Source organism: Diadema antillarum, unplaced genomic scaffold (assembly GCF_040938485.1).
Source record: "Diadema antillarum isolate AM-2024a unplaced genomic scaffold, OU_Dant_1.0 seq00002097_RagTag, whole genome shotgun sequence".
NCBI lineage: Eukaryota > Metazoa > Echinodermata > Echinoidea > Diadematoida > Diadematidae > Diadema > Diadema antillarum.
In genome coordinates, this window is record NW_027272741.1 from 85,280 (window position 1) to 99,617 (window position 14,338).

Here is a 14,338-nt window from a genome sequence, read left to right on the forward strand (position 1 = left end):
TGTTAATCACCAGAATCATAGGGAAAAACCGGCTCATGAATTCTTAGGTCAAGTATTGATCAGGATCTTTAGCTAACACACACACACACACACACACACACACACACACACACACTCGCATAGAAAACGAAACTAAAACACTCTTTACCCACCTCTTATCTTGGCCCTCAAAGAAGGCAGCAAACGTAACTAGACATTCAGGCTTTAGCTATTAGAATGATCGAGAGAAAATAATATTTATTATCTACTTTTATGTTATGTATATAAGAAGACGAATTAAGAAAAGAGAGATAAAAGAGAACTCCATTCAAAACTAGACCCCAGAATTCATGAAGAACGACTTATTAGGTGATCCTTTCCGTCAAGAAATAACTATTTTGAGCTCTTAACATAAAACGCGTAGAAAAGAAATATTGGATCAACTCAAGATGTCCGTATTTCAGGATATGATTCATTGTAACATAAACTACATGTGTGCAAAATATAGACGTTTTGACTCGGTTGACCCATGGCACTTTTTTTTTTTCGTCCTCACGTACAAAATTAAGGGGTGCGACTTTTTGTTGGTTTTGTGATGCATTGGTCACATACAGTGGTACAATCAACGTGAAAGATAATACATAAAGTGACTGAAGATAATCAAAAAATAACAATAATAGAGATTGACATTAATCGTTGTGTCCCTCTATCAATCTTTTTTTTTTCTTTTCTTGAAAAATTACAAACATTTGGTTTCTTAGAGCAATTACAGGAATATAAAAAAGAAATGTTTGAAAGGAAAGACAAAATATGCAAAATATCCAAATGTTATTATTTTGGGTGCAGCAGTAATTACATAATATACAGAAATTGGCACATGTTGCTTGCTTTAGAAAGGAAAATCTTTTCCATTGAATTGAATTGGAAAATCTTTGCATGTATTAAAGGGTTGGTACAGTTTTGGTTCAGATGGTGCTTCAAGTTTCCAACGTTTTGAGATGAGGACTGTTTGTGATCATGCGATTTTTTAATGAAATATGAAAGAAGATAAAATTCTGCAAGGAATTCAAAGTTAATTGGATGAAAATTTCTTTCGAAATGGCTGAGATATCCAAAACAAAGCGATGCTAATAAAAGGGGGACCCAACATTTTTATGATGGCTTCGTTTTACTTTTTTTGTGGATATCTACGGCCATTTCAAAACCGATTTCAATCAACTAAACTTTGATTTCTGTTAGAATTGCATGCCTCTTTAACATTACATCGAGCGGAATAAGTATCTTTCAAAAAGTTTTTTTTTTTTTGAAAAAGGTAGAAGGTGTATCCTCACCTCAAATAATACTATACCATTCTTTTAAGCTCCGAACTTGTCCTTCACTTATCATAAGTTGCTGCAGTGTTGATGCCCGGGCTGAAAATACAGTGGACGCATAAATCTATTTGAAAAGCCTGTCCCAACATGTGAATGTAGAATAGAAATTAATTTTGTTTACTCCCCGTTACGCGAGTTGATTCATTAATGACAATGAGCTAATCGAGGTGATGACTATATCGATTCCTGAAGGCCATGCTCCATCAGGTCTGCGAAATATGACTTCCAAACTTTGGACTGAAAAATGGCGAGAAGCATTTTCCACAGCTCATTTTCATCAACGGTGAGAACCAGTCTGTGGATTTGAAAGCACTGCTCCATATTGCTTCCAGACTAGCCCTGCTGAAAAGAACACAGTGTGTGTTCCACATGGTGCGAAACACACTGTGAGCACATTGAGAACACATTATGTACACAGAGTAAAATCTATTCGCACTGTCAAATTCGAGCGTTTGAACAGTGTATGAACACATTGTGAACTAGAACAACACTCTGAGAGCGCAGACCTCCGCCAAGCAGTCACTTTCCACCGATGATCTTGCTCTTCCCAAATAGAGTTTTCTCCTCTCCACCACTGGGGGAAAGCTCTTTTGGGGTCTTCCATAGAGATCAGTGATTTCCACCCATAGGTATACACGCTGTGAAATCGCCCAATTTCCCAATATAGAAACCTTTGTTACGTCATAAACTCTCAGTTGCGCGGCGCGCCAGTGCCCTGTCCCCTAGCAGAAACTAAATCACGCATTTTAGAGCGCTTTGAAAATCTAAAAAAGTGTAGAGCTTGAACTCCCAAGTTCATTGTCCCTACCTGTCAATATATCAAAAATCCTTCATAAATTCCCCAAAAATTCTTAGATCACTACCAAAATTTAAACATTAGTAGCTTGTGTCATAGTCAACCCTTCCTGTAAGTTTCATCAAAATCCGTTTACTACTTTTAGAGTTATTTTGCACACGGAGAAACAAACTAACACACAAATCAACAAAGCACACGGTAACGAAAACATAACCTCCTCCCTTGGCAGAGGTAATTATCAATTATTCACAGTGAGGCACAGAATATTACCATGTGAACACTGTGCGAAAACCAAACGACAGTGCCACTCATCTCCACACTGTTACAGTCGAGCGTTTTCACATTAGTCAACTACGTAATCACACTGTGATCACACTGTGATACCGGGAGAAAACAAACAGGAATTATGAGAGGACTGTGTTTTAAGTAAGTCATATTTATGACAATTTGGTCTGCTTTATTTGTAGAAATAAATAAATACCTTAAAGATAATCGTACTAATAAAGATGCTGTGCTCGAAAAATACAATACCATAGGACTGATGACAATTGGATGACACGAAATATAATCAAATTTATTCATATTGACAACATGAAAAACTGTTGTTTTTTTTTTCTTGGTATTTGTAGGTGTTAAATATAAAGTAGCTACAAGTTTTCATGCCCGCCATGTTACCATTATTGCTATGAACGTTGTTTATTTGAAGTATGCATCATACCAGTAATTTTATCGTGTTCTTTCATAAAACGAGAAATGAGTATAGAGCGGTGATATTTTGTAGCAGGTATCTGCTGCTCCTCCTGACTAATTCACAGCCGCACAAAGCTGATTGGAAAGCACCGTCCTTGGCTTGTCTGCAGAAATAAATGACAATACATTTGGATATTAAACGCCATGAGGTGATACTCCTATTAACTCGACAATACTAGCAATAATAGGTCCGACCAGCCATTGTTATGATGATGATGCATTTTCAATGTCAACGATCCTAATGGCCTAAATGCTTATTCGTCTGATTGTCAGGGTCATACACAACGCCCACAAAGCTGTCTGATATCCAATTGGTCAACTGCTTATCACGTGACGCGCGGTAAGACGTAGGCCCCACTATTGCATGTTGTTACTGTAGGCGTGCAGTAGTTTTGGATATTCCACTTGTTCATCTACAATCACCTCATAGCAACAGAATATAACTTTTAACGTCATCCTTTTAATGACAATGATTTTGATAGCATAATATACAGTTTCGCCATTAACAAAAAGAAATTGACATGCTGAAGGGTTTTCTATTATGTTATTACACTTCCCTATTATGAATATTATCTTTAGTTTCTGGATTTTCAGGCAATATTTATGGTAATATAATAGTAGAAACATACAAATTCTTTTAAGATGACAAAATCATAGGACTGATGACATGAATTTATAGTCTATCAAAATATTTATGCTGACAACAGAAACATTTGTTTTTCATTCTTTGTACTTATAGGTGTTATAAAATAGCTAAAAGTTTTCATTTCGTGTCAGCCAAGTGGCCATTATTGTCTATGAACGTTGTTTGTTTGAAATATGCATCATACCGTCCAGTCATTTTATCTTATTCTTTCATAAAACGAGGAATGAGTAGCGGTAATATTTTGTAGCAGGTATATCTGCTGCTCCTCCTGACCAATTCATAGCCGCACGAAGCTGATTGGAAAGCACTGTCCTTGGCTTGTCTGCAGAAATAAATGACAATACATTTGGATATTAAACGCCATGAGGTGATACTCCTATTAACTCGACAATACTAGCAATAATAGGTCCGACCAGCCATTGTTATGATGATGATGCATTTTCAATGTCAACGATCCTAGTGGCCTAAATGCTTATTCGTCTGATTGTCAGGGTCATACACAACGCCCACAAAGCTGTCTGATATCCAATTGGTTAACTGCTTATCACGTGACGCGTGGTACCAATGAACGTGATTCATTGTCACTTGTAACTTGTGTAGTGTGGACGCTGAAGCACACACATGACAAAAGGACACTCAGTATATAGGACCTACACCTGCATCACTGATTCCCGAGTGACGACCCAGATAGACAGCGCCACGTACGACGTAGTGTAGAGGCTGACACTAAGATCCAGGGTTGAGAAATTTTTGAAATCCCGTTTGACCAGGATATCGCAAGGCATTTTGTGGGCATGCGATGTCGTCACCTTTTTCATAGATGAACTAAAGTGAAAAAAAGCATCTTTTTTTTTTCTCTCTCTCTCTTTCTCTCCGTAGGCATATATGGGTCAGAATTTTGAACGATGTACAATTGAGCCAAAACAAGGCAAAATTTAAAAAGTAGGAAATTCTCCAAATCATTTATCTTACCTGAAAGAGTATAACTCAAGCTTTAATATGAACCCAATTATACTAGGATTTTCCCAGAGGAACAAGTTTTTATTCACCGCGGAAGTTTACCATGTCCAGAGCAGCGAACGTCCGTGAGGAATAGTACTGCACATACATTTGAATACCATTTAACATAGTTTGCAAAGATCTGATTCAGTTCAAAATCGTAACGAAATATCTTAAGGGACATGTGTACGTGTTTGCAGAATATTAAGCTTGTACTCTTAACCTGTACGTAATGGTAGACAAATGATGATTTAACCAAATTCGTCATTTCTGTTAAAATATTGCTCTTCCGCTAATCACTTTCTCCACTTTACGCGCATTTTACAGAAACTCAATATTTTGACCTCTTATTTCACTATCCCATACTTTAATCCTCACTCCCAAATAATAACACACCTTTTTAAGATGTATCTGATCTAGACAGTCTCTATAACCCAACAAACATAGCATAGTTTTCATCACGGAGGTTCGCATATAGCTCACGGACGTTCGGAACAAACAAGATATTGCACAATGCAGCTCTCTTGAGTTGGAAATGCATTCTACTCACAACAAACAGCTGCATTTCATGTCGAGAACAAACTTTTCTGCAAAATCCTGAAAAGATATTACCAATTCTTAATTGTATAAGCTTGTTTATCTTCTCATATTGAGGAATCAAAGAAAACAATTGTCCATCTCTCGTAAATGATCGTACAAACGTACGTGTAATCTCAGTGACGTAGTCCATCCTTGAGAACGAATATATTTATCAAAATTTCGTTATCATGAAGTAAAGATTCAGGTCCTAAATTTGTTAGCTAAAGTCTACAATGCAATATTTGCTTATAACGAACATGGTCACAGCTAAGATTATGACAAAGAATTAACATAGAAAAAAAATAAAAGAAAATGATCTCCGTTACAGAAATACGAATTTTAGCTGGAGAGGGTAAACAGGAAGAAATCCCTCTGCGTTTGCTCCCTGCGTTACACACTGTTACCGAGGAGAATTTGTGTTATTATATTAGTCAGAAATCATATTAGGTTCGATACTGCGAAGTTTCGTCATAACAAGACACAATAAGTCCATATAACTTGGATGGATATTTGTGACTTCGATATTAAACAATATAGTTTTTTATAACAAACATTTTGTAGCGCGTCATTTCGGAGGCTCGTTATTCATACAGTTTGTCAATACGAAAATTGATAGAGTTCGTATAATCATGAAGCTTTTTTATTCGGTAAATGATAGGAATCTCCGAAGGTTAATCGAAAGGTTTATTAATTGGAACATGAAAAATCAGGTTCGCTTATCCGAGTGTGGAGAAACAAGTTAACAACCAAATCCTCCAAATTTCAAAACCTCATGATAACCGTTTTCACCTAAACGAATATCAGGCCCATTCCACTTTTAGAAGAACGGACCTAAAAATAATGAACCTTGATATTTATTTTTCGGTTTAACAAACTTTCGGAATAAGAACATTTTTAATAACATACATCCTGAAGTAACTACAAACATTTGGATATTCTTAGTAACGAATCTTTGGAAGAGCGAACGTATCAAAGTGCAACCTTAAACCTATTCTTAATCATTACTTTTTTAAGATGTGTTTTCAAAGTAAGCACAGAAGCACAAACAAATTGACGATCTCTCTGTCTCTTAAATGTAAAATGAAAAAAAAAATCTTGGAAAGAATTACAAATAAACATTGCTTTTCATTGATGAGTATACAAAAACAACATGTGATGATAAGCGGAGGATTTGCGTGTTTTCATCAGACAATAATTGTATACTGCATTATTTTTGTTCGGTTGTGACGGCATTTCGATGAATAAAAAAATAAACAAACAAACAAAAAATCCTCCAGAGGAATTTGGTATAACGGGAGTGCACTGGCAATTCTTATCTCTGTGTGTTGGAGCTCGATCCCTTCTCTGTTTCTCAGTCATTTTCATTCAACTGCTTCCACGTCCTTTTGAAACTTTTCCGTTTCTTCTTCAACACATGCCCATTACAGACTTCTTCCGTCATTATCCTGAATGTGATTGCGTAGCACTTTTCGGATTTGTCTCGTCTTGTTTTGTTTTGTTTTTGTTTTCTGTTTTGTCGCAGCATGTTCCGGCTACATAGGGAATGAGAGAAAAATCGTCGTGAAGAGAAAAATAAGAATGAATTAAGGCATTTAATATCATGACAATTACAGCGAACGTCCGTTATGGAGACCAAAACTGGATATGTTCTGTTTGAGACGGCAGCTACCATACTCAAAAGATAAACACTTGGAGCATCTGTCACTAAAAAGTGGCACTGTTCTTCTTTCTCCTACTGTGTAATCCATTGACTTATTCTACCAACGAACATCCGTGATCAAAACTTTTTCCGTTTGTTATTACAGGTAAATTGAGTGCTGAACGTTATTCACTTTTGGGTATGAGCGGCTCGGTGATTTGGTATTATTTTCAACTAACATTAACCTTATGTTCAGTGATATATTTGTAATTATCAGAAATTTCCTTTCTCGGACAGAACGTCCGTGAGAGAAACTTTCAGAACCTTTCAGAACAGTACAAATTGTCTCCAGATCCTCATTAGAAAGAAATTTAAATGCACAGAAATTACAGATTACGCAAAATTCCATTTTCCTATAACTTTGTTTTCAGTGTTAAGCTGTTTTGTATAATTAGAGGGAAAACAAGCGTAAAATTGTGAGTAAATTTTCAACTGTTTGTTCATCATAATCACATAACGCCTTAAAAATTCTCAAACTACTGCTCTATACTCATTGTTTACTTTGTAAAACTTTATTTGTCGCTATTGGAGCCAAAAGTTTTAAAGAATACAGGACACTTTCGGGACAAGTTATCCCTATCGGTCGGATTGCATACGTCACGGACGTTCGTTCTACTACTAGGGGCATGTTCCAGGACGGATAACTAATCGGCAGAGAGTACCTAGCCTTCTTAACTCTTTCAAAAATTTGAAAAGGTATTGTTAATGCAAATTATAAGAAATTTGACATCCTAACAACATATGTATTGCTCAGAGGGGGAATCAGGAGGTGAATTTTCAGAGAAAATATTAATTATTTGCTTGGTTTACGGTGAATTGCATGGTCCAAAAACTGCGGACGAGCCTCAGTAAGCTCCAAAAATGACATGCAGCTCCTAGGCTAGAGAGCCAAAGGTAAAATGTACCTTCGCCATCAAAGCAAGACGGTGTCCCACTCGAAAACGTTTTATCATCACGGACGTTCTTTTTTTCTCGGAGGTGCGTCTAAAAATATAATTTCGGTTCCTATTTGACAAAGGATGGACAGAAATTCAAAACAAACATATTATCGTGTCGCTAGATCTTAGCTGATTACGACTCAGAACAATATTGCCAATAACGTTTAATGGGCTACGATCTTTATTAGAAAATGGCGGAAGCACGTCCGTGACGAAAACTGAGTATAATTTTGCATAAAAGAATGTTACGTCCCATGCACAGCCAGCGGACGTACAATTTTTGCAGGATATGTTCATTAGGTGGAACACCAAATTTTCGTATATATTACAGTTGGGACAACAAAGTAGAATTTGCAGCAGCGATAGAAATGAAAGCATCACGGACGTTCGTCTGTTTAGGGCTTTGATATTTCAATTGTTCTCTGTGATTTTATACGTGCTCATAAAGTTCTTATAATTTTGTGGTACAAACCCATGATATGTCAAATCCAGAACATGGTCAGATATTAGATGCCACGTACCATAAAAAAATGCAGATCATTAGTTTGAAAAACAACAATTATAGTGAAAATAGCGTTTTTACCGTATCTTTACATTTTAAGTTCTTGTCAAATGAAAAATATCAGGGAAAAGTCAACCAAACCATACATTTCCTGAAAGGAAATTTACCAATCTTTGAGATGACATGAAAACATTTGGTTTCTTAGATCATCCTGGCGTGTTCTGAGGGAAAAAATGTCATAAGGTGCGAAAATTGGCAATTGTACATCGTTCTCACCCATATGATAAATATATATATATATATATATATATATAGAGAGAGAGAGAGAGAGAGAGAGAGAAAGAGAGAGAGAGAGCGAGAGGGATGGATAGACAGATAGATATAGATGTATATAGAGGTATAGATATAGATATAGACATAAATATTGATAAAGTGTGAACTGAGAAAAGAGGCTCTGAAGTACAGTGTCTATTCAAGCGCTTAATCTTCACCAAACCGTGCTGGGTGTGCGATGAATGGGACAAAAAACAGGAAGTTAACCACCAGAGTATCAACAATGAAGGGATTATCAGATCAAAGTGAAATTGACCATGCCTCATTAACACATTGTGTTAATAATTAATGCCAACTTTCAAAGCAGTAGCACTATCCTTTCAAAAGTTATTAGAGTTGAAAGCGAAGAGTGTGGACAAGGTTTTTCAGAAATGACAAAGGGATTCTAAAAACACACCTAATCGCACTATTCTACCAAAAATATTCGAGATAAACTGCTTTAAAAAAACACTTTCCTGCCCGTTTTATGATACCAAATTTTAGCATAATGTAAAAGAAGACCCTCTCTTTCAGAAAATATGAAAAAGTCAAGTTCGGCTAGGTTGACCCATTTCACTTATTTTCAGTCCTCAGGCAAAATCAGTGTGTGCGACTTTATATGGAGAGATATAGATATAGACATGGAAGAAATGATTTCAGTGCATTGAGATGTTCCAGAAATAAAAAGTGACAAAGTGGATTTGTGTACATGCTGATGACAAGTCTGCAACCTGTAGACCAACACCATTCCGATTTTCCAACTGATTTATTTATTTATTTGGGTTTTTTTTTTTTTTTTTTTCAGTAGGGAAGCTCTGGTAGTGGCGACAAACACTGTTATTCTCAGACTGAGGCCCTGCACATATACATCACAAAATAAATATTGTAGATACATGAAAAACAGACATAACGATACTACACAGTTGCGGTACACTTACAACATGGCCATATTGTTGAGTATTGAGCAATCATTAAATTCTAAAGTACACTTGCAAACACGCACACACACACACACTAACACACACACACATACACACAAACGTACACACACACTAAATTTGACGTTGCTGAGCAAATGAGAACTCGACAGATGATATTATGAGACAAGGTATATTGAAATGTGCCAACGAACAAATTAAAAGAAAAACTGGACATAAGCAGTGACTCTATTAGCAAAATAAGGAGCTGTTTATGGACATTTTCAAGTTTTAGAATGACAAATATCCAAAAAAAAAAAATGAAAGGTAGGTTGAAACAAGTACATGGGATACAAAAAAAAAAACAACTATCGAAGTTTACATAATCACAATACAAGATACATAACTTATATACGACATCATACACAAACTGTCAAATAATAATCAGTCAAATATCAATAATATTACTGCGGTACAATAACAATTGTGGTACAATCTTCTTCCACAATATCAATACAATAATTATCGTTCAGAAAGATAATGATGATTGTAGAATGATTATAGATATGTAAAATACAGGGAGAATATTCATTGGCATTATATGAAAAAAGGTGAAATATCTTGAGAAACTTATTTCACAAGGAATTGGAGGTTGTTTGATACTGTACCTTCGGTCTCCCGAAATTCTCTCACATCATATTTGAAATCCACTGTCCGCTCGTCAGCGAGGGCTTGGTAAGGTGGGATGTAGCCGAATGCTGAGAGAATTAGGCAAAACTTTGCATTAATTGTGATACAAAAGGCAAAATACAACTCCGGAACATTTACTTTGGTAACGTATAACCCGACTCTTACGTAAGTAGCAAAAATGAAAGTGATAGAGGCCCTTGCCTCTTGGGCTTGATTGAAGGTGAAGGTTGAACTTTTGTTAATAGGGGACTTGACAATGACGCTAACTATATCTAACCCCCCCCCCCCCCCCCCCCCCCCCCCCCCAAGAAAAAAATATATCTTATTCATATATAGATTCAATGCATGCAGAAACTTCAAAACTATGAAGATATACCACGTGAAAGTTTGACCAAAACCGCACAATGGGAATCGTTCAAATTTTTGAAATTGTGGGTTCCCCAATGTTTCTTTCATCGTTGAATCAACGTACGCCAACGCTAGTGTTTGGAGCTACTAACTAACCTTATACAGAGTGTAAACTGTGTAAGTTAGAGAGCAGATTTCTTTCAGGCCAGGTAGTGGTTGAGAAATGTTTTGATGGAAAAAAAAAAACATCTCAACAATCATTCAAATATCGTTTAGTTGCAAATTCATCGACACACATTCAATATTCGCAGCATGACAAATATTGTGCTTATAAAACACAAAACACAAGAAATGTATGTTTACCATAAATATTATTCTTTTCAGTGTCAGTGGATATCAAGGTAAAAGATACAGGCCCTACAATCAATCTTTAATCCTTTGACTTATTGGTAACACATTAATGTCTGCTGAGGTTGTGTAGTGTTACGGTTCCTCTTCAACATTGCTATATCTAATAGTGTTTTTATTCGCTTGTTTGTTGTTTGCAGGTCAAACATAATTTCGTTCTCTGGCTATGCCGTATCCTTACATCATGACTGGTGATTTAAATGTACATGGTAAGCTTACTGAGTTCGCTCATAGTCCGTTACCCGGAAAAGGGTAAAATTGGTTTAAAGTACACGTATAAATGTCGGCTTGCTTGATGCTGTCACGAGCATTAAGGCATTATCACTTTGCAAAGTCCATGGTCAAGAATAGCATTACACCTGTATTTTTTATTATCTTTTTAATCTAAAAATTTAACCACTGTGTCGATCCAGCCTTGTTCCTTATAGCATCTTACCTGTCTGCAGAAGCCATTTAGCCAGCGGTAGCTTGTTCATAGCGCGAAAAACATCCGAAAGGTATTGCCTGGCTTCCATTCGAGTTACATCACCCTGTAGGATCATCCACTCATTCAGCATGTTCGAAATGCCTTCTTCGGTATTCTTTCCGATGGATGATTGATTTAAAGTACGATTAATTGTAAACGGATTAAGAGACATAAGTGTTTGCGGCTGATTGCGGTATCAGTATAAGTTTAGAAACTGTACGTCTGCACGACAGAAGAACAGTTTTGAAACAACACTTCTCAAGGTTACTCCATAACAACTTGAAAAATGAAGATTCAACCATAAGCAACAAAATCATGTATTCTTTTCATCAGAAGCATAGAGGGAAGTCCTCACAGTGATACGCACGCGGTAGTGCCTGAATATGATTATACAGTATTATGAGGAAAATCAAAATGGAGTCTCGAGTATAATTAGAATGCCATATACATAGTTCACAAATTTCCGCCCACCTGGTGTAGGATATTAACATCACATTGTTAATATCACTGTGAAAATTCATAAGCATGTATTTTCATCTCTGACGAACGGAGAGGCCCCGAAAATTCGGATTTGATTTAAAATCAATGCAATTTATTAGCATTCAACCCGTTTGAGTTTGAGTTAATTGATTTAACCACGATAACGGTTGGTTTTTGCTGCAACACGCATTTCCCATAGACTCTTACCCGAGTGCACCGGAGCGATCCATCAGAAACTAATAAATGTTGGGAAAGTACAAATTAGATATTTCGCACCGGTGTCAGTCACTTATTGGAAAGTATGCTGCGGGTCACATGTGTTGTAGGAATGTATGAAATGATAACAAGACTTACGTTGTTATAGTCTTTTTTCTTTTGCTCGATTTCAGAGTGCTTGAAGCCGAGGCGAACACCCAGCTCCAGCCACTCTTCTGGGTAAATCTTTCTAGCCACTCGGCTCAAAAGTACATCCATCGCTGCCACTTATGTATCCGGTCGACATGCACTCATTTTACTGTACCTGTGGACATGCGAAATAATCATACAGTGTAAATCACAAATCACAAGTATAATCACGTATGAGTTTGAAACGTCTGCGTTGTCTGGCTTATGGACTACGATAAAAGATGACAGAGACAACGGATAAATATGAAATACAGCGGCAAAAATATACGAATAGAATTGTCATAAGTACTGTAGGTTAGAATAATACCAATAGAACAGGTTAATTCCATTAAGGCAAATACATAGGAAACTAATTTGACAGAGATATTAGAATGTCAACAGATTAAAATGTTAGTGATACAATTATGCAAATTGAATAAACTCGAGAGATGTTAAAATACATTAACAAACATAATAGATTGTTGTAAAATACCTTTGCTAAAATAAGGAAAAGGTTCGGAGGTATACTATAAGAGTTGAGAATGCCAGGGCAATGTCATATTATAAGTACGACGTTGTAGATAGCGTGTCTATTGCGTTTATACCATTTAGCACATTATCAGATAACGAAGCAATGAATAACACAGTTTACTGCTCATTGACTTTTTTGAGACGCTTCGAAAGTGTACCCGCGGTGTTGAATACAGATGTAAAACCAGTTCTCGAGTTTCGAGAGGGGCCAGGAATCTCGAAATGAAAAAAAACAAACAAACAAAAAAACAACAAAACAAACAAACAAGACATACAGGTCGAAGCTCTTGTTTATGCCTTGAACCGCCAGTGTCATTTCGCGAAAATCTTATACGGGGAAAATGCCATCAGCTCCAATGTTTCTAGAAATCAATGCCGCGAATATTTCTGGGTTCATGATCTATCATGTTGTACTGTACTAGACCTACGGTCTACTAACTCTGGTCAAAGTGCAAAGTGCTGTTAGGACCGATATTTATTGACGATTGCGCAATGGAGAAAAAAAAAAGACCCTTGTCACCCCATTCACATTACGCTTTGAGGCACGACAGCTCGCCACATCATAATGTCGCGTTTCATCCTCTTTATGTTTGAGTACATCTTAACTTCAAAGTAGGTTTTCCCCCAATTAAAGATTAACTTTCCAGTTCTCCAATGAAGCGTGAAAAAAAGAACAAGAAAAAAAAAAAGGCCTGATCTATAATTATTCATGGCAAGCAAAAATCTTGGAGCATACATCGAAAATTAATAGCAGATATTGCCTGATATTCAGGTTTTTGTATTCAAAAGGGACTCACAAGGAAACACACACTCCCATCCACCCACCGACACACACACACACACACACACACACACACACACACACACACACACACATTCACATTCCCCGTTCCTTGAGGGCAGGTGGTCGACATCCGACCAGATAATTTAAGAAGATCCCTTTATTCAAATTCCTCGGTTTGAATTTTATGATAGTAAAACTCATTACACCTTGGAATCTACATATTACGTCCATTACCATTTCATCATCTTGAAAATTCTAGATGGTATAAATGAAAATAGATGTTTTTTTTTCCTCCTCAGAAACGCTCTTATCATGATGTACTCTACTTGTGAGTACAGGTAAAATTTTTCAACTAGGCATATTATACTCGCCTGATAAAACACCTATTCCTTGCCAAGAGTGTATCATCATTACCATTCCCTCCCTCCTGTAATCGATTCCATGTCCATCAAAGAACCAAACTATCCATTTATATCCTACCCGAAATCGAGTGAATTTCATTTGTCGTGACTACGACATTTCTTGCCACATCTAAATTCTATGTTCTGGTCGAAAATTTGAAATTCTCTTGATCATTGAGCAAAAGAAGCTTTCAATTCAGAAGGTCTTATGTGACTGTGCATTACAAAATCAACAGAAGGTCACATATCCTGGTTTCAGGATTTAAAAAAAAAAATAGATGAAACAGGTCAACCTACCTCACTATACTCTACTTGTTATTTCAGGTAAATCATTTCAACTATGGCATATCACACTC

The 14,338-nt window shown here is 36.5% G+C and overlaps 1 protein-coding gene across 3 annotated transcripts; it reads right to left on the minus strand.

Annotated features, from left to right (window-relative positions):
• Positions 1–2,816: 2,816 nt before the first annotated feature.
• LOC139713917 (uncharacterized) lies at positions 2,817–12,370 on the minus strand. 3 transcript variants are annotated; one of them, XM_071625638.1, is made up of 5 exons: positions 12,237–12,370; positions 11,373–11,517; positions 10,159–10,248; positions 7,727–7,826; positions 2,817–6,654 (listed from the first exon to the last, which is right to left on the minus strand). In XM_071625638.1, exons 1-4 carry the CDS (start codon positions 12,354–12,356, stop codon positions 7,774–7,776), a joined length of 408 nt encoding a protein of 135 aa, XP_071481739.1. In that variant the 5' UTR covers positions 12,357–12,370; the 3' UTR covers positions 2,817–6,654; positions 7,727–7,773. The 3 variants fall into 3 exon arrangements, with proteins under 3 accessions (XP_071481739.1, XP_071481737.1, XP_071481738.1); XM_071625636.1 differs by lacking the exon at positions 7,727–7,826; XM_071625637.1 differs by having other exon boundaries at positions 2,817–7,826.
• Positions 12,371–14,338: the final 1,968 nt, after the last annotated feature.